The sequence below is a fragment of the Nomascus leucogenys genome, chromosome 17, assembly GCF_006542625.1.
Source record: "Nomascus leucogenys isolate Asia chromosome 17, Asia_NLE_v1, whole genome shotgun sequence".
NCBI classification, from domain to species: domain Eukaryota; kingdom Metazoa; phylum Chordata; class Mammalia; order Primates; family Hylobatidae; genus Nomascus; species Nomascus leucogenys.
In genome coordinates this window covers 23000072-23022630 of record NC_044397.1, presented here as the reverse complement: position 1 = coordinate 23022630, position 22559 = coordinate 23000072, and the positions used below count along the sequence as shown (strand labels likewise).

Sequence of the window (22559 nt, the reverse complement as noted above, 5' to 3'; positions counted from 1 at the left end):
TTGATCAAATCGGCTACTGAAGCTTGTGCATGTGTCAGGAAGTTCTCATGCCGTGGTTTTCAGCTCCATCAGGTTTTTTAAGGTTTTCTCCACACTGTTTATTCTAGTTAGCCATTTGTCTAATCTTTTTTCAAGGTTTTTAGCTTCCTTGAGATGGGTTCTAACATCCTCCTTTAGCTCAGAGAAGTTTGTTATTACCGACCTTCTGAAGCCTACTTCTGTCAACTCGTCAAAGTCATTCTCTGTCCAGCTTTGTTTCATTGCTGGCGAGGAGCTGCGATCCTTTGGAGGAGAACAGGCCTTCTGATTTTTAGAATTTTCAGCTTTTCTGCTCTGGTTTCTCCCCATCTTTGTGGTTTTATCTACCTTTGGTCTTTGATGTTGGTGAGGTACAGATAGGGTTTTGGTGTAGATGACCTTTTTGTTGATGTTGATGCTATTCCTTTCTGTTTTTGTTTGTTAGTTTTCCTTCTAACAGTCAGGTCCGTCAGCTGCAGGTTTGTTGGAGATTGCTGGAGTTCCACTCCAGACCTTGTTTGCCTGGGTATCACCAGCAGAGGCTGCAAAACAGCAAATTTTGCAGAACAGCAAATATTGCTGCCTGATCCTTCCTCTGGAAACTTTGTCCCAGAGGGGCAGCCGCCTATGTGAGGTGTCTGTTGGCACCTATTGGGAGGTGTCTCCCATTTAGGCTACACAGGGCACAGGGACCCACTTGAGGAGGCAGTCTGTCCATTCTCAGAGCTCAGATGCCATGCTGGGAGAACCACTGCTGTCTTCAGAGCTGTCAGACAGGGATGTTTAAATCTGCAGAAGTTGTCTGCTGCCTTTTGTTCAGCTATGCCCTGCCCACAGAGGTGGAGTCTAGAGGCAGTGGACCTTGTTGAGCTGTGGTGGATTCTGCCCAGTTCGAGCTTCCGGGTTGCTTTATCTACTCAAGCCTCAGCAATGGCAGATGCCCCTCCCCCAGCCAGGCTGCCACCTCGCAGATTGATCTCAGACTGCTGTGCTAGCAGTGAGCAAGGCTCTGTGGGTGTGGGACCCTCTGAGGCAGGCATGGGAGAGAATCACCTTGTCTGCTGGTTGCCAAGACCTTGGGAAAAGCACAGTATTTGGGCGGGAGTGCCCCATTTTTCCAGGTAGTCTGTCACAGCTTCCCATGGCTAAGAAAGGGAAATCCCCAGACCCCTTGGGTTTCCTGGGTGAGGCGACGCCTTGCCCTGCCTGCTTCAGCTCGCCCTCTGTGGGCTGCACCCACTGTCCAACCAGTCCCAATGAGAAGAACCAGGTACCTCAGTTGGAAATGCAGAAATCACCCGTCTTCTGCGTCAGTCACATTGGGAGCTGTAGACCAGAGCTGTTCCTATTTGGCCATTTTGGAACGCCTTAAGCTAGAAATTTACTCTATTTTTCTTTTGAAAAAAATATATTTTTTGAGACAGAGTCTGCTCAGTCTCCCAGGCTGGAATGCAGTGGCATAATCTCAGCTTACTGCAATCTCTGCCTCTTGGGTTCAAGCAATTCTGGTGCCTCAGCCTCCCAAGTAGCTGGGATTAGAGATGTGCCATCACGCCCAGCTGATTTTTGTATTTTTAGTAGAAATGGGGTTTTATCATGTTGTTAAGGCTGGTATCGAACTCCTGACCTCAAGTGATCCGCCCGCTTTGGCCTCCCAAAGTGCTGGGATTACAGGTGTCAGCCACCACACCGGGCCTGAAAAATATCTTTTCTGATATCAGTCTTATGGAATATTTTTCAACAATAGTTATATTATAGTTATATAGTTAAGATATTTTGAAAGCTAAAAATTGTATCTTACTGGGGAAAACAATAGCATGAATTTATTTAAGTAGGTATTGCTTTTATTCTATAATTAACAATGCAAAGAAACTGCTTTAATAAATACCATAAGGAGAAAGCAGAAAAAGGTGTGATGAGACTGGGACATTTCCACTGTTAGGTTAAAGGAATAATAATCAGTTGAAAGTGAATTTGGGCCAGGTACGGTGCCTCACGCTTGTAATCCCAGCACTTTGGGAGGCTGAGGCGGGTGGATCACTTGAGGTCAGGAGTTTGACACCAGCCTGGTCAATATGGTGAAACCCCTTCTCTACTGAAAATACAAAAATCAGCTGGGCATGTGGCATGTGCCTGTAGTCTTAGCTACTTGGGAGGCTGAGGCAGGAGAATCGCTTGAACCTGGGAGGTGGAGGTTGCAGTAAGCCGAGATCATACCACTGCCCTCCAGCCTGGGCATCACAGTAAGACTCTGTCTCAGAAAAAAACAAACAAAGAAAAAGAAAGTGAATTTGGCAAATTCTGCAATGCTTCTAATTCAAGTAAGAGTAGAGAGTTAAAGGTAGTGCTTTGTCAACACGGCAGATAAATCAATTAAATTTTTGAGAAAGTAGTTACTACAAAGTTAAGTCAAATTTGTTCAGAGAGCAGTTTCCGGAGCCAAGATGGTCGAATAGGAACAGCTCTAGTCTACAGCTCCCAGCCTCAGTGACACAGAAGACGGGTGATTTCTGCATTTCTGTTTGAGGTACTGATTTCATCTCACTAGGGAGTGCCAAACAGTGCGTGCAGGACAGTCCGTGAAGCGCACTGTGTGCGAGCCGAAGCAGGGCGAGGCATTGCCTCACTCGGGAAGCGCAAGGGGTCAGGGAGTTCCCTTTCCTAGTCAAAGAAAGGGGTAACAGATGGCACCTGGAAAATCAGGTCAGTCCCACCCTAATACTGTGCTTTTCCAATGGGCCTGGAAAACAGCACACTAGGAGATTGTGTCCCGCACCTGGCTCAGAGGGTCCTATGCCCATGGAGTCTCGCTGATTGCTAGCACAGCAGTCTGAGATCAAGCTGCAAGGCGGCAGCGAGGCTGGGGGAGGGGCGCCTGCCATTACCCAGGCTTGCTTAGGTAAACAAAGCAGCCAGGAAGCTCGAACTGGGTGGAGCCCACCGCAGCTCAAGGAGGCCTGCCTGCCTCTGTAGGCTCCACCTCTGGGGGCAGGGCACAGACAAACACAAAAGGTCAGCAGGAACCTCCACAGACTTAAATGTCCCTGTCTGACTGACAGCTTTGAAGAGACCAGTGGTTCTCCCAGCACACAGCTGGAGATCTGAGAATGGACAGACTGCCTCCTAAAGTGGGTCCCTCACCCCCGAGCAGCCTAACTGGGAGGCACCCCCCAGTAGGGACAGACTGACACCTCACTTGGCCAGGTGCTCCTCTGAGACAAAACTTCCAGAGGAACTATCAGACAGCTGAATTTGTGGTCTCACAAAAATCCGCTGTTCTGCAGCCTCCGCTGCTGACACCCAGCCAAACAAGGTCTGGAGTGGACCTCTAGTAAACTCCAACAGACCTGCAGCTGAGGGTCCTGTCTGGTAGAAGGAAAACTAACAAACAGAAAGGACATCCACACCAAAAACCCATCTGTACAAAGACCAAAACCCATCTGTACAAAGACCAAAAGTAGATAAAACCACAAAGATGGGGAAAAAAACAGAGCAGAAAAACTGGAAACTCTAAAAAGCAGAGCACCTCTCCTCCTCCAAAGGAACGCAGTTCCTCACCAGCAACAGAACAAAGCTGGAAGGAGGATGACTTTGACGAGTTGAGAGAAGAAGGCTTGACACAATCATACTACTCTGAGCTACAGGAGGAAATTCAAAACAATAGCAAAGAAGTTAAAAACTTTGAAATAAATGAGAAGAATGGATAACTAGAATAACCAATGGAGAGAAGGGCTTAAAGGAGCTGATGGAGCTGAAAGCCAAGTTTCGAGAACTACGCGAAGATTGCAGAAGCCTCGGTAGCAGATGCAATCAACTGGAAGAAAGGGTATCAGTGATGGAAGATGAAATGAATGAAATGAAGCGAGAAGGGAAGTTTAGAGAAAAAAGAATAAAAAGAAATGAACAAAGCCTCCAAGAAATTTGGGACTATGTGAAAAGACCAAACCTACGTCTGATTGGTGTACCTGAAAATGACGGGGAGAATGAAACCAAGTTGGAAAACACTCTGCAAGATATTATCCAGGAGAACTTCCCCAAACTAGCAAGGCAGGCCAACATTCAGATTCAGGAAATACAGAGAACGCCACAAAGATACTCCTCGAGAAGAGCAACGGCAAGACACATAATTGTCAGATTCACTGAAGTTGAAATGAAGGAAAAAATGTTAAGGGCAGCCAGAGAGAAAGGTCGGGTTACCCACAAAGGGAAGCCCATCAGACTAACAGCTGATCTCTTGGCAGAAACTCTACAAGCCAGAAGAGAGTGGGGGCCGATATTCAACATTCTTAAAGAAAAGAATTTTCAACCCAGAATTTCATATCCAGCCAAACTAAGCTTCATAAGTGAAGGAGAAATAAAATACTTTACAGACAAGCAAATGCTGAGTGATTTTGTCACCACCAGGCCTGCCCTAAAAGAGCTCCTGAAGGAAGCACTAAATATGGAAAGGAACAACCAGTACCAGCCCCTGTAAAAACATGCCAAATTGTAAAGACCATCGAGGCTAGGGAGAAACTGCAGCAACTAACGTGCAAAATAACCAACTAACATCATAATGACAGGATCAGATTCACACATAACAATATTAACTTTAAATGTAAATGGGCTAAATGCTCCAATTAAAAGACACAGACTGGCAAACTGGATAAGGAGTCAGGACCCATCAGTGTGCTGTATTCAGGAAACCCATCTCACATGCACAGACACACATAGACTCAAAATAAAGGGATGGAGGAAGATCTATCAAGCAAATGGAAAACAAAAAAAGGCAGGGGTTGCAATCCTAGTCTCTGATAAAATAGACTTTAAACCAACAAAGATCAAAAGAGACAAGGCCATTACATAATGGTAAAGGGATCAATTCAACAAGAAGAACTAACTATCCTAATATATATATGCACCCAACATAGGAGCACCCAGATTCATAAAGCAAGTCCTGAGTGACCTACAAAGGGACTTAAACTCCCACACAATAATAATGGGAGATTTTAACACCCCACTGTCAACATTAGACAGATCAACGAGACAGAAAGTTAACAAGGATATCCAGGAATTGAACTCAGCTCTGCACAAAGTGGACCTAATAGACATCTACAGAACTCTCCACCCCAATCAACAGAATATACATTTTTTTCAGCACCACACCACACCTATTCCAAAATTGACCACATAGTTGGAAGTAAAGCTCTCCTCAGCAAATGTAAAAGAACAGAAATTATAACAAACTGTCTCTCAGACCACAGTGCAATCAAACTAGAACTCAGGATTAAGAAACTCACTCAAAACTGCTCAACTACATGGAAACTGAACAACCTGCTCCTGAATGACTATTGGGTACATAATGAAATGAAGGCAGAAATAAAGATGTTCTTTGAAACCAACAAGAACAAAGACACAACATACCAGAATCTCTGGGACACGTTCAAAGCAGTGTGTAGAGGGAAATTTATAGCACTAAATGCCCACAAGAGAAAGCAGGAAAGATCCAAAATTGACACCCTAACATCACAATTAAAAGAACTAGAAAAGCAAGAGCAAACACATTCATTCAAAAGCTAGCAGAAGGCTGGAAATCACTAAAATCAGAGCAGAACTGAAGGAAATAGAGACACAAAAAAACCCTTCAAAAAATTAATGAATCCAGGAGCTGGTTTTTTGAACAGATCAACAAAATTGATAGACCACTAGCAAGACTAATAAAGAAGAAAAGAGAGAAGAATCAAATACATGCAATAAAAAATGAAAAAGCGGATATCACCACCGATCCCACAGAAATACAATCTACCCTCAGAGAATACTATAAACACCTCTATGCAAATAAACTAGAAAATCTAGAAGAAATGGATAAATTCCTCGACAAATACACCCTCCCAAGACTAAACCAGGAAGAAGTTGAATCTCTGACTAGACCAATAACAGGTTCTGAAATTGTGGCAATAATCAATAGCTTACCAACCAAAAAGAGTCCAGGACCTGATGGATTCACAGCCGAATTCTACCAGAGGTACAAGGAGGAACTGGTACCATTCCTTCTGAAACTATTCCAATCGATAGAAAAAGAGGGAATCCTCCCTAACACATTTTATGAAGCCAGCATCATCCTGATACCAAAGCCTGGCAGAGACATAACCAAAAAAGAGAATTTCAGACCAATATCCTTGATGAACATTGATGCAAAAATCCTCAGTAAAATACTGGCAAACCGAATCCAGCAGCACATCCAAAAGCTTATACACCATGATCAAGTGGGCTTCATCCCTGGGATGCAAGGCTGGTTCAACATACGAAAATCAATAAATGTAATCCAGCATATAAACAGAACCAAAGACAAAAACCACATGATTATCTCAATAGATGCAGAAAAGGCCTTTGACAAAATTCAACAACGCTTCATGCTAAAAACTCTCAATAAATTTAGGTATTGATGGGACGTATCTCAAAATAATAAGAGCTATCTATGACAAACCCACAGCCAATATCATACTGAATGGGCAAAAACTGGAAGCATTCCCTTTGAAAACTGGCACAAGACAGGGATGCCCTCTCTCACCACTCCTATTCAACATAGTTGGAAGTTCTGGCCAGGGCAATTAGGAAGGAGAAGGAAATAAAGGGTATTCAATTAGGAAAAGAAGAAGTCAAATTGTCCCTGTTTGCAGATGACATGATTGTATATCTGGAAAACCCCATTGTCTCAGCCCAAAATCTCCTTAAGCTGATTAGCAACTTCAGCAAAGTCTCAGGATACAAAAGCAATGTACAAAAATCACAAGCATTCTTGTACACCAATCACAAACAGAGAGCCAAATCATGAGTGAACTCCCATTCACAATTGCTTCAAAGAGAATAAAATATCTAGGAATCCAACTTACAAGGGATGTGAAGGACCTCTTCAAGGAGAACTACAAACCACTGCTCAATGAAATAAAAGAGGATACAAACAAATGGAAGAACATTCCATGCTCATGGGTTGGAAGAATCAATATCGTGAAAATGGCCATACTGCCCAAGGTAATTTATAGATTCAGTGCCATCCCCATCAAGCTACCAATGACTTTCTTCACAGAATTGGAAAAAACTACTTTAAAGTTCATATGGAACCAAAAAAGAGCCCGCATCACCAAGTCAATCCTAAGCCAAAAGAACAAAGCTGGAGGCATCACGCTACTTGACTTCAAACTATACTACAAGGCTACAGTAACCAAAACAGCATGGTACTGGTACCACAACAGAGACATAGATCAATGGAACAGAACAGAGCCCTCAGAAATGATGCCACGTATCTACAACTATCTGATCTTTGACAAACCTCACAAAAAAAAGAAACGGGGAAAGGATTCCCTATTTAATAAATGGTGCTGGGAAAACTGGCTTACACCTTATACAAAAATTAATTCAAGATGCATTAAAGACTTAAATGTTAGACCTAAAACCATTAAAATCTTACAAGAAAACCTAGGCAATACCATTCAGGACATAGGCATGGGCAAGGACTTCATGTCTAAAACACCAAAAGCAATGGCAACAAAAGCCAAAATTGACAAATGGGATCTAATTAAACTAAAGAGCTTCTGCACAGCAAAAGAAACTACCATCAGAGTGAACAGGCAACCTACAGAATGGGAGAAAATTTTTGCAACCTACTCATCTGACAAAGGGCTAATATCCAGAATCTACAATGAACTCAAACAAATTTACAAGAAAAAAACAAACAACCCCATCAAAAAGTGGGCAAAGGACATGAACAGACACTTCTCAAAAGAAGACATTGATGCAGCCAAAAAACACATGAAGAAATGCTCATCACCACTGGCCATCAGAGAAATGCAAATCAAAACCACAGTGAGATACCATCTCACACCAGTTAGAATGGCCATCATTAAAAAATCAGGAAACAACAGGTGCTGGAGAGGATGTGGAGAAATAGGAACACTTTTACACTGTTGGTGGGACTGTAAACTAGTTCAACCATTGTGGAAGTCAGTGTGGCGATTCCTCAGGGATCTAGAACTAGAAATAGCATTTGACCCAGCCATCCCATTACTGGGTATATACCCAAAGGACTATAAATCATGCTGCTATAAAGACACATGCACACATATGTTTATTGCAGCACTATTCACAATAGCAAAGAGTTGGAACCAACCCAAATGTCCAACAATGATAGACTGGATTAAGAAAATGTGGCACATATACACCATGGAATACTATGCAGCCATAAAAAATGATGAGTTCATGTCCTTTGTAGGGACATGGATGAAACTGGAAAACATCATTCTTAGTAAACTATCCCAAGGACAAAAAACCAAACACCACATGTTCTCACTCATAGGTGGGAACTGAACAATGAGAACTCATGTACACAGGAAGGGGAACATCACACTCCGGGGACTGTTGTGGGGTTGGGGGAGGGGGAGGGACAGCATTAGGAGGTATACCTAATGCTAAATGACGAATTAATGGGTGCAGCAAATCAACATGGCAGATGGATACATATGTAACAAACCTGCACATTGTGCACATGTACCCTAAAATCTAAAGTATAATAATAAAAAATAAAAAATAAAACTTAAAAAAAAAAATTTGTTCAGAGCAGGCCAGGTTGACAGTGATAGTCGATTGGGCTCAGTTCCTCATGTTTGTTTTACTCAGTTCATTATATACACTTCCTCATATTCCAGATAAATATAGACAATGTAGTCTGTATCAAATTGCCAGAAATTAACATGGTGAAAATTATTCTATGCATTGATCTGTTTGAGAAATTAAATGATCACTAAAGAATTATTTAAAATACATCTGAACTAATCTTTTAATTAATTGGAACCTTAATAATGACGGATAATAGTGATCAATGATTGAACCTTTATTATTTACCAGCTAATATAGTAGGCCCATAAATAGGTTATATCGTTTATAGTCACAATAACCATATACATTATATATTTTATCTAGTATCACTACTCGTATTTTATAGCAATCAAGGTTCAGATAATTATAACATGCCTAAGGTCTTACTAACAGTGAGTTATCCAAACAGGAATAATCTCAAGTTTATATTCAAAGCTGATGTTCTTTTGCTTAATATTTCCCTGTCTCTCCTAAATATGTTTTCAGCAATATGATTGTGCATTTCCTGTCATGTTTTCTACCTGACCGTGAGCCTTTGGCATCTGCACTTATCTTCCTTTTTGAACATCTAACATTGTGTTCTGTTGGTCATTGTTAAAAATCTATGTTTTCTTTTGTTCTGGGAGCTTAGAAACCTTAAGTATTGTATTTGAAATATTTGTTTATAAAATTCTTATTGAAGCTTTATTTTCTGACTAATACAATTGGGCTTTTCTTCTTTTTTTATTTTTAGTTTTTTAAAGTTCGTTGACCTAGCTTGAGCAGTAGTGGCAAACTGATGTCTGAGAACACACTGTAAGACCAAGTGCTTGTAAATAATAGAGGATAATATCGAGTTGAATGCATGCCAGAACCTTCTACTCCTCGCTGAAAGTCCGTTTTGAGCAGAATATGTGGAGATTTAAAGAGATTCCATCTTTTTGAAAACTGCAGTTTCTGGAAGCGATTTATGTATTCTTAATGGCTTTGCAACCTATGTCTCAAAAGAGCCTATTGCCAGTAACCTTAGTATTATTGAACTGTAATGTATGCAGTGTCTTTGTGTTTTATAAACAAGATTTAAAAAAAAAATTATAAGCTTCTTCAGAAAGTTTATACTTTACATTTGGGTTCAGCTCAGTGCAACACAATAGAGAGCATGCAGAGAACGCCAAGTTAGTGTCACAGTTAATATATCTTGGAAGATGGGTGATATGTTGGAAGTACCTCAGAGAAGAAACAGCTATAGTCCTCATTTAATAATCCTCAGGGCAATATGTAGGGTGGACTAGGAAGTTACTTGGTGATATACAACATGCTCTGCATGCTAAGCTATTAGCTGATTCAGTTATTAAAACAACTGCCAATTTGAAGAAAATAATAGAATAGATTTAGGGAAAAAACTAACATGTTATTTGGTTAAATTTTCAGGCTTTTTTCTTCTGTGTATGTGCCTGTGTAAATGAAAGTTGTAGTCATATAGCCTGTATTTAAGGATTCTTCTGGGAAAAAAATTATCAATATTTATTGTGCATGTAGTTTACATATGTCATTTAATTTCATTTAATTCTCACAATCTTCATGTGAAATCAGCAGGGTGGGCCTTAATTTACAGATAATGAAACTAAAGCTTAAAGAGATGTATTAGTTTTTGTAAGGTCACATATTAATTACTGGTGGAGCTGGGATTCAGTGTTTGTTTGATGTTACGTGCATCTGGCATTAAAACCGATGCTTCACCCTCTCTGCAACTGGCCTCTAGGGCTGATATGACCTGCCTACTGTGGACACCAGAATATCAGCTAGCATTGTCCTATAGAACCTCTTTGCTTCAGATCCTTATAGTGATACCAAAAAGCTTTGTTTATTCAGGAAAGTAGTTAAGAAATCTGGATCCCACACTAGAAATGAACAGTGTACAATTTACTTAATAAAAATAACTCAAATATATATACACATATACATACACCACCTATATATATTTGTACAAATAATATTAATTTTTAATTCTATGTTTTGGTGTAATATGCATTCACTAAGGAAGTCATTAGATAGTAACGTTATTTGCTAAGAGCTTAGGTTTGGGAATCAGTATGAGTTCTGGACTTAGCTCTGCTGTTTATTCTCTGTTACTTGAAATTTCAAGCGCTATCATTCTCCTGGAAATATGAAAATAAAAAAATCTTATTTACAGTTTTGCTGTGATGAGATAGTGAGATAAAATATATAAAACCTATATAGAACACTATTTGGCACATTGTTACTCAATATGTAATTAATATCACCACTATTATTTTTATGTTTATAATTAGCAATTTTAACCAACAGTCACATTGGCAAATATTTCTTTTTCCCGTCCAGTAGGAAGCTGATTCATTCATTATTTTAATTCTTAAAAGTTCACTCATCAATTGGTTTCCCATACTTTTTCCACATATAATAGCAGCTACAATAAATATCACTAATACTTATTAAGACATTGCTAAACACATTGCATACAGTATCTCATAAAATTATTCCAATTATCCTAGAATATAAGTACTATTATTATTATAATTTTCAAGATTAGAAAAACAGAGGTTCAGAGAGGCAAAGCACCACTCCAAAGGTAAACAGCATAGGTGGTAGAGCTGAGATGCGGCCCCAGGGTTGTCTGACACCACAGTACTTACTCCAGGGAGTTGTGCAGAGTGCCTCTGGTGTTCATCCCTGAAGAAAGGTTCATTTCTTTCATCACTTGCTTTGATTTTTATTGTGGCAAATCTGGTCCCTTTGACCACAGAATCACAGACTTGATGCTCTTGTAACCAAAAGTTGACACTTTAATTTGAATATTCACTAATTATATTACTAGTGATAAACTCTCTTTTGTTTCTTCTTTTGCCTACACAGTACTACTTGATAGAGAGATGAGATTAACAGCATAAATCCTCAAGCCTGATTTCTTATGTTCAGTTTCCAGCTGCATCACCTCTATGTGATCCTAGTATCTTGTATCCCTCTGTGACTCAGTTTCCACCTCTAGAAAATAGGAAGGGGGATAACAGTCTCTTCCTCGAAGAGTTGTGAGGATTAAAGACAACTTGTAAATAGTGCTTAGAGAGATACTTGACATATAATCCTATAGAGATATTATTACTACATGGCTTAACTGAAAGGGATTTGCTCTTCTGTTTCTTTTTTTTTTTTTTTTTTTTGCTTTTTTTTTAATGTATGTGTGATAAAACACAGCCACAGCTACCATTACAGGAGAACACTCTTTTGCTCTCTCTCCTCTCTCTTTTTTCTCTCTCTGGGTCTGATTCTCTCTATCCTTCTATCCATCCTTCCTCCTTCCCTTTCTTCTCTCCCCCAACCTCCCCCACACACATCTATATTGGGTAAGGTTTAGATAAAGCCTCCATGTTCAGAAGTTATTGATTGTGTGATATTTTCTGTGTCACAGCATTCAGATATTTCCCTTGGCCTGTGGTTATATTGTTTTTAACCATATTGTGCCCCCTTTGTGTGAGTAACACATCCACCATCTCTGGCTAGGAGAAACAATGGAAAATAACTGAGTTAGAGATATCCTGAAAGTTTAATTAAGGACTTGTCAAATAATAACTCACTTTGTCATTTTCACTTTAAAACCTTCCACAGATCTGTTCTTTGAATGAATGTTTAATTCAGTTAAAAGGATGGACTAGTTCAGTTTAAAGGCAGAATCAGGAAAGGAAAATGTCAAAAATAAAGAGGTTAGACTATGTTGCTTCTACCATTTTAAATGGACATACTGATACTGGAATAAATTACACTAAACAATAATATATACCCTTTTAAACCTTTTAAATCTGGGAATATTGCAATGCAATGCACAGAATCTTTTTTTTTTTTTTTTTTTTTTTACAAAATGTTTTTTATCTAAGGATTCAAAAGTCCCAGCTATTTCCAGTAGCAGCATCTGTTGCTTTGCCAGTTTCCACAGAGATGAGCTTGTGTTGATTTTCACCACATTTGTTCAAGTCTGGAATCTGGTTAAAACATGCAAACAGTTGTGTTGCTGGCTAAGAGGTGCGATCTCATAGTACCCTTTGAATAATAGTAGTCACTTGCATTTATTTTAATTCAAATGGCATTTGCAATTATGAATCTAAGCATGGATTATTTTAAAATAACTTTAATTAGAGTAAGAAATATAAAGCATTCTAATTCTAGAAGGAAGAATGATATGGTACATGCATGTTCTTAGAAACCATAATGATATCTACTTTAAATCTTCTCAGTTGAAATTTGCATTTTATTTTTTCATCACCATTTTGGGATAACTTTTGCAAAAAGAAGTACTCTCTCAATTATATCTTATCTTAGTTCATTGTCTAAGATGCAGATTGGCAAACATAGACATTTTTCTGTTATCCAATTTATAAATCTTCCATATCCTTATCCATATATTGATTGCAAATTCATAATATCCTGAGATGAAACCAGATTTTAAAACTATGATTGTGAATTGGAAATGTCTGCTATTTGGGTACCTACATCTAATGAAAGTAGGACAGGAACAGTAGAAAAACAAACAAAGATTAAGGTGCTGGCAAATGTTCTTGGCATGGTTGACATAGTATTAACATTGATTTTAGCCATTCTGCTTGCTGCAAGCCTTTTAATACACTCCATATGTCCATACTTAGTCTCTTCTGCTATTAGGGGTAGTTAGGTAGAAAATGTTGAGAAACCCTAAAAGTTGGAAATATCAGTAATGTAACTTTTTTCTATATTTTTAAATATTTTGAATGTTTAATTGTCTGACAATTTTAAAAACAAATTACTGGCTGGGCATAATGACTTATACCTGTAATTCCAGCACTTTGGGAGGCTGAGGTGGGAGGATTACTTGAGGCTAGGAATTTGAGAGCAGCCTTTTGTGAGACCCCATCTCTACAAAAAAATTAAAATTAGCCAGACTTGGTGGCTCATGCCTGTAATACCAGCTACTTGGGAGTAACAGCCAAGAAGATTACTTGAGCCCAGGGGTTTGAGGCTGCAGTGAGCTATGATCCCACCACTGCACTCCTGCCTGGGTGGCAGAACAAGAGGCCATCTGAAAAAAAAAGTAATTGTTATCTCATAGCCAGTGCCTTTTAAACTTAATTCTTAATTTTCTATATTACTAATATGGGATAAATTACAAAGGTGTAAAAATTCGTCACACATACTAAGGCACCTTACAAATTTTCAGGAACAACAGGAAATGCAACTATTATAGAACAATAAATCACTAGTCATTAACGGGCATTGCCTAAACACCAAGCAAGGTTCTATGTCTTTTACTTTCAAACTTTCAGAGGTTTCTAAGAGAAGATATGTTGTTATCTCTAGTTGATAAAGGAGAAAACAGGGCGAGAGAGCTTTAGGTAATTTTCACAAGCTATTTAATAGTGGCATTGACAGCCAGATTCATAAACTTTTTAAATTATATTTCAGATATTGCCTCACTTATGTGAGTTTGCTGTGAAAATAAGTAAAGTTAATTTTATATAGTAAAATAGATTCTCCACCTTCCTTTTCAGTCGAAATTATGCATTGGCATTTCAGTAACAACGATTACAAGTATTTTAATGCCAACAAATATTTGAATACACGTTTCCACTGTAGATGTCACAGCACTTTAAGTACCTTAATAATTGATGGCCAGTTTTCCCAATGTTAAAATTTTACAAGATTTTATTTTCCCAATTGTAATGGTAAAAGCGGGGGCAAAATTTTGATTTTTTATTTAATGTTATTTTCCCAACGTAAAAATAAAAAAAAGGACACCAAAATGAAATGGGCTAAGATGGTGACACCATCAAATTGTACTTCAAAATTTACTTTGTGATTGTTAGAAATAATTGAACAGACTTCATAACCTGAATTTACTATAACTCAATGTAAATATTTATTTATATTAGTCAAAGGACAAACTTACAAACTTTCCTTACTTTTTAAGACACTGAATTATATTGAGTACGTGACCTTACTTAGGATAATTCTGCCTGACATCAATTTTCAATGATTGAAGTTTTTAAAATTAAAAAAGTGGCTGGGTTCAAGATGAGTCTGAGTAACATGACAAAACCCTGTCTCTACAAAAAAATACAGCTACTTGGGAGGCTGAGGTGGGAGGATCACCTGATCCCAGGGAGGTTGAGGCTGCAATGAACCGAGATGGTGCCACTGCACCACAGCCTGGGCAAAAGAGTGAGATCTCATCTCGAAAAACATAAAAATAAAAAAGATTGTAAGGCGGTATTATCACTTAGTAAAAATATATTTATAGTCTTTTTTCTTAAATTTAAATTAATGTCTTGGATGAGAAAGACACTTAGAATGACAGTGGCTGCTTTTAGGGAGAAAATATAAGGCACTTCCACATTATTTGTTTTATTATTTCTTCACAATGACATCAGATATTTATTCTTTATTCTAGATACTTTATCTTTAAATTTCTCAAAATAAAACCAAGTAAATATATCAGGAAATACATTTTTTATTTTTCCTAATTAAGTGATAATCTATGATTTTTCTTATGAAATACTTAGAGGCTAGAAAGTTATTAGAAAATACAGAATGCTGCTTTGTGTGTGTTTACACTTAATATTTTAAAACTAATTTTATTATCTTATATGTAAATGTTTCTGGGGCTATTCCTCACGTAAAATTGATTATAAACACGGATATTTGATCATAGTCAGATTTGCACCATTACAGAGTTTAAGTGATAACTGAGTTCCCAACTAAAATATTAGAGACATTACGGCAAAGTAAAATAGCAACAACAATTAAAAAAAAACCCACATATAGAAACAGGATGATACATTTTTTCTCTACAGCTTATTAGATCTGTGCTCAAGAAAGGTCAAGAGACTTAACCTCTCTGAGCACTAAATTCCTTATCTTTAAAATAGATACGAGAATATCTTCTTAAAAGGACCATATTGAGGATTAGAATGGAAAAAAAAAAGAAGGAAGAAGAGAGAGAGCACCTAACACAGTGCTAGCCACATGATAGATACTAATTTTCTACATGAGTTTATTTTAAAACTGTCTTGAAAAACATAGTATATAGTGATAACAACTAATTCTTTGGTAATATATAACAGAATATTCATAAGGCAAGATTTTGGAAGGATTCAAATGTGGCTTCTTATTTATGCATATCCTAACTATCTATATGTATTGTATGTGTGATTGCTAGTCAGTTAGAAAAAAGACAGAATATCCCTTCCTTCAAACTATGCCAGGCTTAAAAACAATAGAAATTACTTACAGTGGATGGGGGAGAATTGAAATGAATGAAGAAAAACTATCATCACTTATTTAAATTACACTTAATTATTGAGGGGATGGTTTTTAAAATTCATCATTATCTTTCTTACATTTTAATAGCCTTTAATAGAAGTCTGATAGACTTCTATTAAAGTAGAGAAATTGGTGAATTTTACTACTTACAGAAAATTGTGTCTTTTGACTAATATGAGACAGAAACTTGATATATGGTTTTAATTTATTCCTGTACTTCCAGTCTTCACAAAATGAATATTCACAAGTTGACTGATTTGATTGTAACACAATCGAAATAAATGATTTATGAAGAGAACAAAATTGAGTAAAGTAGAATACCATGAAGCAAATGATATCCAAGGAACATATTGATAAATTGAAAAAATTTACATCTGATAGCCAACATCCAGTTCCAGATATTCCTAGAGCAGGAATGGAACTTGATACATCACATGGCCCAGATCACTGATTTTAGCATATGGATTTCTGAAACTTGAGCAAAAGTTTATTCTGGCCTTATAGATGCAAAAGAATAGAACCAGCACAATGACTTTTCTTTTTCTAGCATATAAATATTACCACCTTTTATTCGTTTAACAAATACTTGGGAGAGTTACCTTTTGTCCTCCTACCCCCCATAGCCAGGCTTTGCTATGTAAAGAGAAAAAGGTAAGCTTCCATTAATTGAGTCCCTTATTGTAGATATTATATGACAAATTTTACATTTCTGTATATGTTGTTTCATGGTCACAGCAATGTTGTGAAACAGGTATTGTTGACAGTGCTTTACTCTGCAGAAGAATAAAGTGATACTCAGTTAAATATATTTTCTAAGTTTACACAATATTAAAGTTTAGATTCAAAATCAGATTTGTTTTATTTGACACTGTTTCTTAAACGATGAAAAATTGTTACATAATTTTTCCACTTATCTCCTTATAGGGACACGTATGTTCTGAAATTATTCTATGCTACTTCTGCTTTTGGTTTGTGGTTTTTAGGTAATGATGCATTATCCTTCAAACATGAATAGTATCATCACCCTATGTTTTTTGTTGAAAGAAAGTATATGTATCAAAGCTATTAACTTAGAGTACAACTTTTAATCTATTCTATTATTCAGGCTTCAGATAAACAGTCCAAAACCTAGATAAGAAAGTGAAATGAATTATTTAGGCCAAACCAGCTTTACATGTGCTTCCACTATGCATAATTTATCAAGAATTTTCTCTTTTCTTGTAGGGATGACTTGTCAAGCTCGAACATCATATACTGAAGATGAAGTTCTTTGGGGTCATCGTTTTTTTCCTGTAATTTCTTTAGAAGAGGGATTCTTTAAAGTTGATTACTCCCAGTTCCATGCAACATTTGAAGTCCCCACCCCACCTTACAGTGTGAAAGAGCAGGAGGAAATGCTTCTCATGTCGTCCCCTTTAATAGCACCAGCCATAACTAACAGCAAAGAAAGACATAATTCTGTGGAATGCTTAGATGGACTAGATGATATTACTACAAAACTACCATCTAAGCTGCAGAAAATTACTGGAAGAGAAGACTTTCCCAAAAAACTCTTGAGGATGAGTTCTACAACTTCAGAAAAAGCCTACAGCTTGGGAGACTTGCCCATGAAACTTCAACGAATAAGTTCAGTTCCAGGCAACTCAGAAGAAAAACTGGTATCTAAAACCACCAAAATGTTATCTGATCCCATGAGCCAGTCTGTGGCTGATTTGCCACCAAAGCTTCAAAAGATAGCTGGAGGAGCAGCTAGGATGGAAGGGAACCTTCCAGCCAAATTAAGAAAAATGAACTCTGATCGCTTCACATAACAAAGCACTCCCTTAGGCATTATTTAATGTTTGATTTAGTAATAGTCCAATATTTGGCGATGAGGTAATTCTCCCTAAGGAATCTGAAAGTATATTTTCCTCCCAGTTCTACAAGCATATTTGAGAACCCTTCCTTTCCCAAGTATTGCTAATGTGTAGAAAGCAACAGTTATGGAGGGAGGACATCATAAGGAAGTTATTAACGGGCATGTATTATCACATCAAGCATGCAATAATGTGCAAATTTTGCATTTAGTTTTATGGCATGATTTATATATGGCATATTTATATTGTATATTCTGGAAAAATATATATATATATATATTTAAAGGGGAGATACTCTCCCCGACATTTCTAACATATGTATTAAGCCAAACATGAGTGAATAGCTTTCAGGGCGATAAAACTAAATATATGTCTGTGTGTGTGTGTGTATGTATACACACATATACATATATACACATACATACACATACATACATACATATATATCTGATAAAATTGTGATGTTTTGTTCAAAGTTGTAGTTCTTGTGCATGTTTACTTTATTAGAGTAGGAAGGCTACTGGCATTAATTATTAATACCAAATATTTTAGCCTTAAATTTTTGTCATTTTAAAATCTGATTTAATGTTTTCTGCTGTTTAAGGTCCTGGGAGGCTTTCCATTGTATTTTATATGAGAGAATCACACAAGTTTGTGCTATCTATGGCCCTGCAAAAATATAACCATTACATGTTTAAATTGTAAATTTTAGAGCATACCAGTACTCAGTATAGCACTGAACATTTCTTATGATTTTTAAAAGTTGCTAGTACTGGGGAGAAATAATTGTTGATTAATTTGAGAATTATTCCTTTCCTAGACTAATTAAAATCTGGAAATCTGTTTTGTATATGATCTAATACAAAGATGAGCTCTGAACAAACACTGAATCATGTTAATAGACAGTAGCCAAGTTATATTGAATATATCAGAATCTGTGTGAAGTTACACAATTAATTGTCCCTGTTTCAAACTGAGTAAATTGGAAACATTTTCATTCTTTTTCTGGAAATTTTGTCCATTTTAAAAACCAATCATTTTAAGAAGACATGACAATGCAATGAAACAGATGATAAATATTTATGCTTAAAATATGTATGTCTAATTGAGTCTCTTTTTTATTCTGTTTTCTTGTTTATGGCATTTGTTGTAACAGGATAGACTTTTTCCTCACCTAGGGAACCTATCCCATGCCTGTCACTTATAGTTCAGGAGGAAGTTTTTGCACAGACCAGAGAGAAATTAAAATTAGATAAATTGAAGATATCTTACACACAGTTTTTTGGTGAACACTGATTTTATTGGTGACTTGAATCCCTGGTCTACCCAAATAATTTTAACAGTACTGTTTTTTCTAATCCTGAAGTCTGATATTTATGACTCATTAGCAGGAATCAAAACTAGTGATCAGTAGAACACTTTCAAAATAAAAATTTGGAATGCAGACTTTTATGAAAATTTAAAAGTGCTCCTTAACAGGATATCATGGGTTTTCCTATAAAACTTCTTTAAGTATTGTAATTTAAGTCTGCCCCAAATTTTAAAAAGATTCTCATTAATATGTCAGTCATTAATTGCTAGTTTGGGCTCTCATTATTTCCTGTTTTTTAACAATTTTGTGATAATTTTATTATTGGCAAGTTAATACATCAACATTTAAATCATTGACTATAATAATACCTTCTGGCTACCTCTGTATCAACCAAATTCTGTAGGTGCAAACATATACCAGGGAATTCTTACTGGCAAAATGATCAATCTGGAGTGTGCATCCACTGTGAATGGAGCAAATTGCCCTATACCCATTGATAACCAAGCTTTCTTAGTTTGTAGATGTAGGAAACAAAATAGTGAGAGAGAGAGAAAGGGGTCCACAGGGCATGGTATAGTTATCAGCAGTGGAAAAAAAGTGCATAGATCATTTAGTCCAATAACTTAAAAATAAATAGAGCCATAATTTACTTTGGAGAGTCATTTTAATTTGTCTTTGGTACCAAGGAGAAGACAGAACCAAAAACAAACTCTCCAAGTATATTCACACATTCAACAAAATTTTTGCATGCCTTCTATGTCATAGGCAATTTTAGTTCCTGGGGATTTGGACATGGCTAAGTCAGAGAAGGCCGTTGCTCACCATGAACACTGTATACCAGAAGGAGAGTGGGGAGGAGACAAAAAACAAATAAGACCACTTCAGACAATCGAAGCATCAGTTAAAAGAATGAAAACAGGCCTGACTCAGTGGCTCATGCCTGTAATCCCAGTACTTTGGGAGGCGAGGTTGGGGGACCACCTGAGGTCAGGAGGTGGACACCAGCCTGGACAACATGGTGAAAACCCGTCTCTACTAAAAATACAAAAATTAACTGGGCATGGTGGCAGGCACCTGTAATCCCAGCTACTGGGGAAGCTGAGGCAGGAGAATCGCTTGAACCTGGGAGGTGGAGGTTGCAGTGAGCCGAGATTCTGCCACTGCACTCCAGCCTGGGTGACAGTGCGAGACTCCATCTCAACACCAAAAAAAACAAAAAAAAAACACAAAGAATCAAAGAATAAAAACAGGGTGACACAATGCAAAGTAACTGTGTGGAATAAAAATTGATTATTTTAGAAAATGTGACTGGCTTAGGACGGGGATAATATGCGAACAGAAATCTATCTCATGAGAAAGTGCTACTGTTGTCAAAATTACCTTATCTGAGTGAATGGTATTTTTTTTATCTTTTCCACACACGAGTGGGAAAGGTATGATTTCTGCATGTAATTGCAGTTTAACCCTTATTTCTAGGTTGATCATAGGTCCCAGTTTACCCATGAAAATTCCAGTTTATACCTGTTGTACCTGTGTAATTATTGGTAGCACTCCCTTTCATTCTTATAATGTCCTGGTTTGGATGATATATGGTGAAGTTTTTGTTGAAACTAAATTATGAAGTCTGATATATTTGGATAAAAATAAAGAATTGCTTTTCTTCTCCTTTTGCTGATTTTTTGACACATCATTCTAAGCAAAATCATCTCAGCTTCGTATATTTCAGCCTGAAGTACTTCTTACCAAAGTTATTTCATGTAACATTTGTTCAATATGTTCGTGACATGTCTTTCAGTAATGAAAAGTTATGCATTTTATTGAATGAATAAAAACCTAACCTCTGCTATTTCCATTTCTGGAAGTTGTAAGAGCTCACATTAAAGAGAGTAAAAGTCAATTTAAGCCAAGATAATTTTCAACTCACCAATGTCATGGCTATTGGAAAGGAAAACCTAATGTGATCATTGAACTGAATAACTCTATATAACAAGTGGAAACTAGAACTTTTTTATAGCATTTTCATGATATAGGTCCTGTTATAGTAAGATATTTCATTCTATTTATCAAAATGTTGTAAATAAAAGAAACAATTATTTTGATAATGCTTATCTTCAGTTTAAACATTTATTCTTTTCAGAAATATGTAAATACACTTTTGTAAATATATACAAAATGAAAAATAAGGATATTTTACCATTAATTATTTCTGAAAGATTCTTATGCTGTTTTAAATTTATCTATATATGGCTTAAAATATTATGAAAAGAGCCTTTTTGTCGGGACAAAATGGCTTATAATACAGTATTTCTACTGGAGGAAGACTGGGGTCATGGAAAAGCTGGCTTACATTCTATTAGTTCTTACATTCTTCAGAATTTATGTTTGAATTACATTGTACATATTTAAATTAGCATCAACCTAATTCCATTTTCTGGCATGAAATCTATAATTATTTAAGTGTAAAAGGTCATTTAGTTTCAAAAATATAAACTCATGTATTCAATACTGCAAGTTCAATTTTATAAAAAATGGTATTAAACTTTTGAAACATGATTGGGTTTAATTTTTAGTGTTCTCATCCTTTTTGCACTCTTCACCACTTAATTATTCACATTTCTTGACTCATTTTATCATAAGACTCTTAATTCCTGAAAGGCAATCATTACATCCATCACAAGTCATTCCTTCATAATTCCTTTTATTTTAGCTGCTTATTGGTAAGATGCTTCAGCAATACCAAACCTCAGCTTAATAATGCAGATACTCCATACTGCCCAAGGTAATTTATAGATTCAATGCCATCCCCATCAAGCTACCAATGACTTTCTTCACAGAATTGGAAAAAACTACTTTAAAGTTCACATGGAACCAAAAAAGAGCCCATATCGCCAAGTCAATCCTAAGCCAAAAGAACAAAGCTGGAGGCATCACGCTACCTGACTTCAAACTATACTACAAGGCTACAGTAACCAAAACAGCATGGTACTGGTACCACAACAGAGACATAGATCAATGGAACAGAACAGAGCCCTCAGAAATGATGCCACATATCTACAACTATCTGATCTTTGACAAACCTGACAAAAACAAGCAATGGGGAAATGGTGCTGGGAAAACTGGCTAGCCATATGTAGAAAGCTGAAACTGGATCCCTTCCTTACACCTTATACAAAAATTAATTCAAGATGGATTAAAGACTTAAATGTTAGACCTAAAACCACAAAAAACCTAGAAGAAAACCTAGGCAATACCATTCAGGACATAGGCGTGGGCAAGGACTTCATGTCTAAAACACCAAAAGCAATGGCAACAAAAGCCGAAATTGACAAAAGGGATCTTGTGGGGAAAAGAAAGAGAGATCAGCCTGTTACTGTGGCTATATAGAAGGAAGTAGACATAAGAGACTCCATTTAGTTCTGTATTTGAGATGCTGTTAATCT

General features: G+C 36.9%; 1 protein-coding gene across 2 annotated transcripts in view; it reads left to right on the top strand.

Moving 5' to 3' along the window:
• The window catches only part of KCNJ3 (potassium inwardly rectifying channel subfamily J member 3), a 167966-nt gene extending 147001 nt beyond the window's left edge, over positions 1-20965 (top strand). For both annotated transcript variants that reach the window (XM_004090884.3, XM_003274971.4), the window contains one exon: positions 17176-20965. In XM_004090884.3, coding sequence (XP_004090932.1) covers positions 17176-17181 — 6 coding nt within the window. In that variant the 3' untranslated portion in view covers positions 17182-20965. The remainder of the gene's footprint in view (positions 1-17175) is intronic.
• Positions 20966-22559: the final 1594 nt, after the last annotated feature.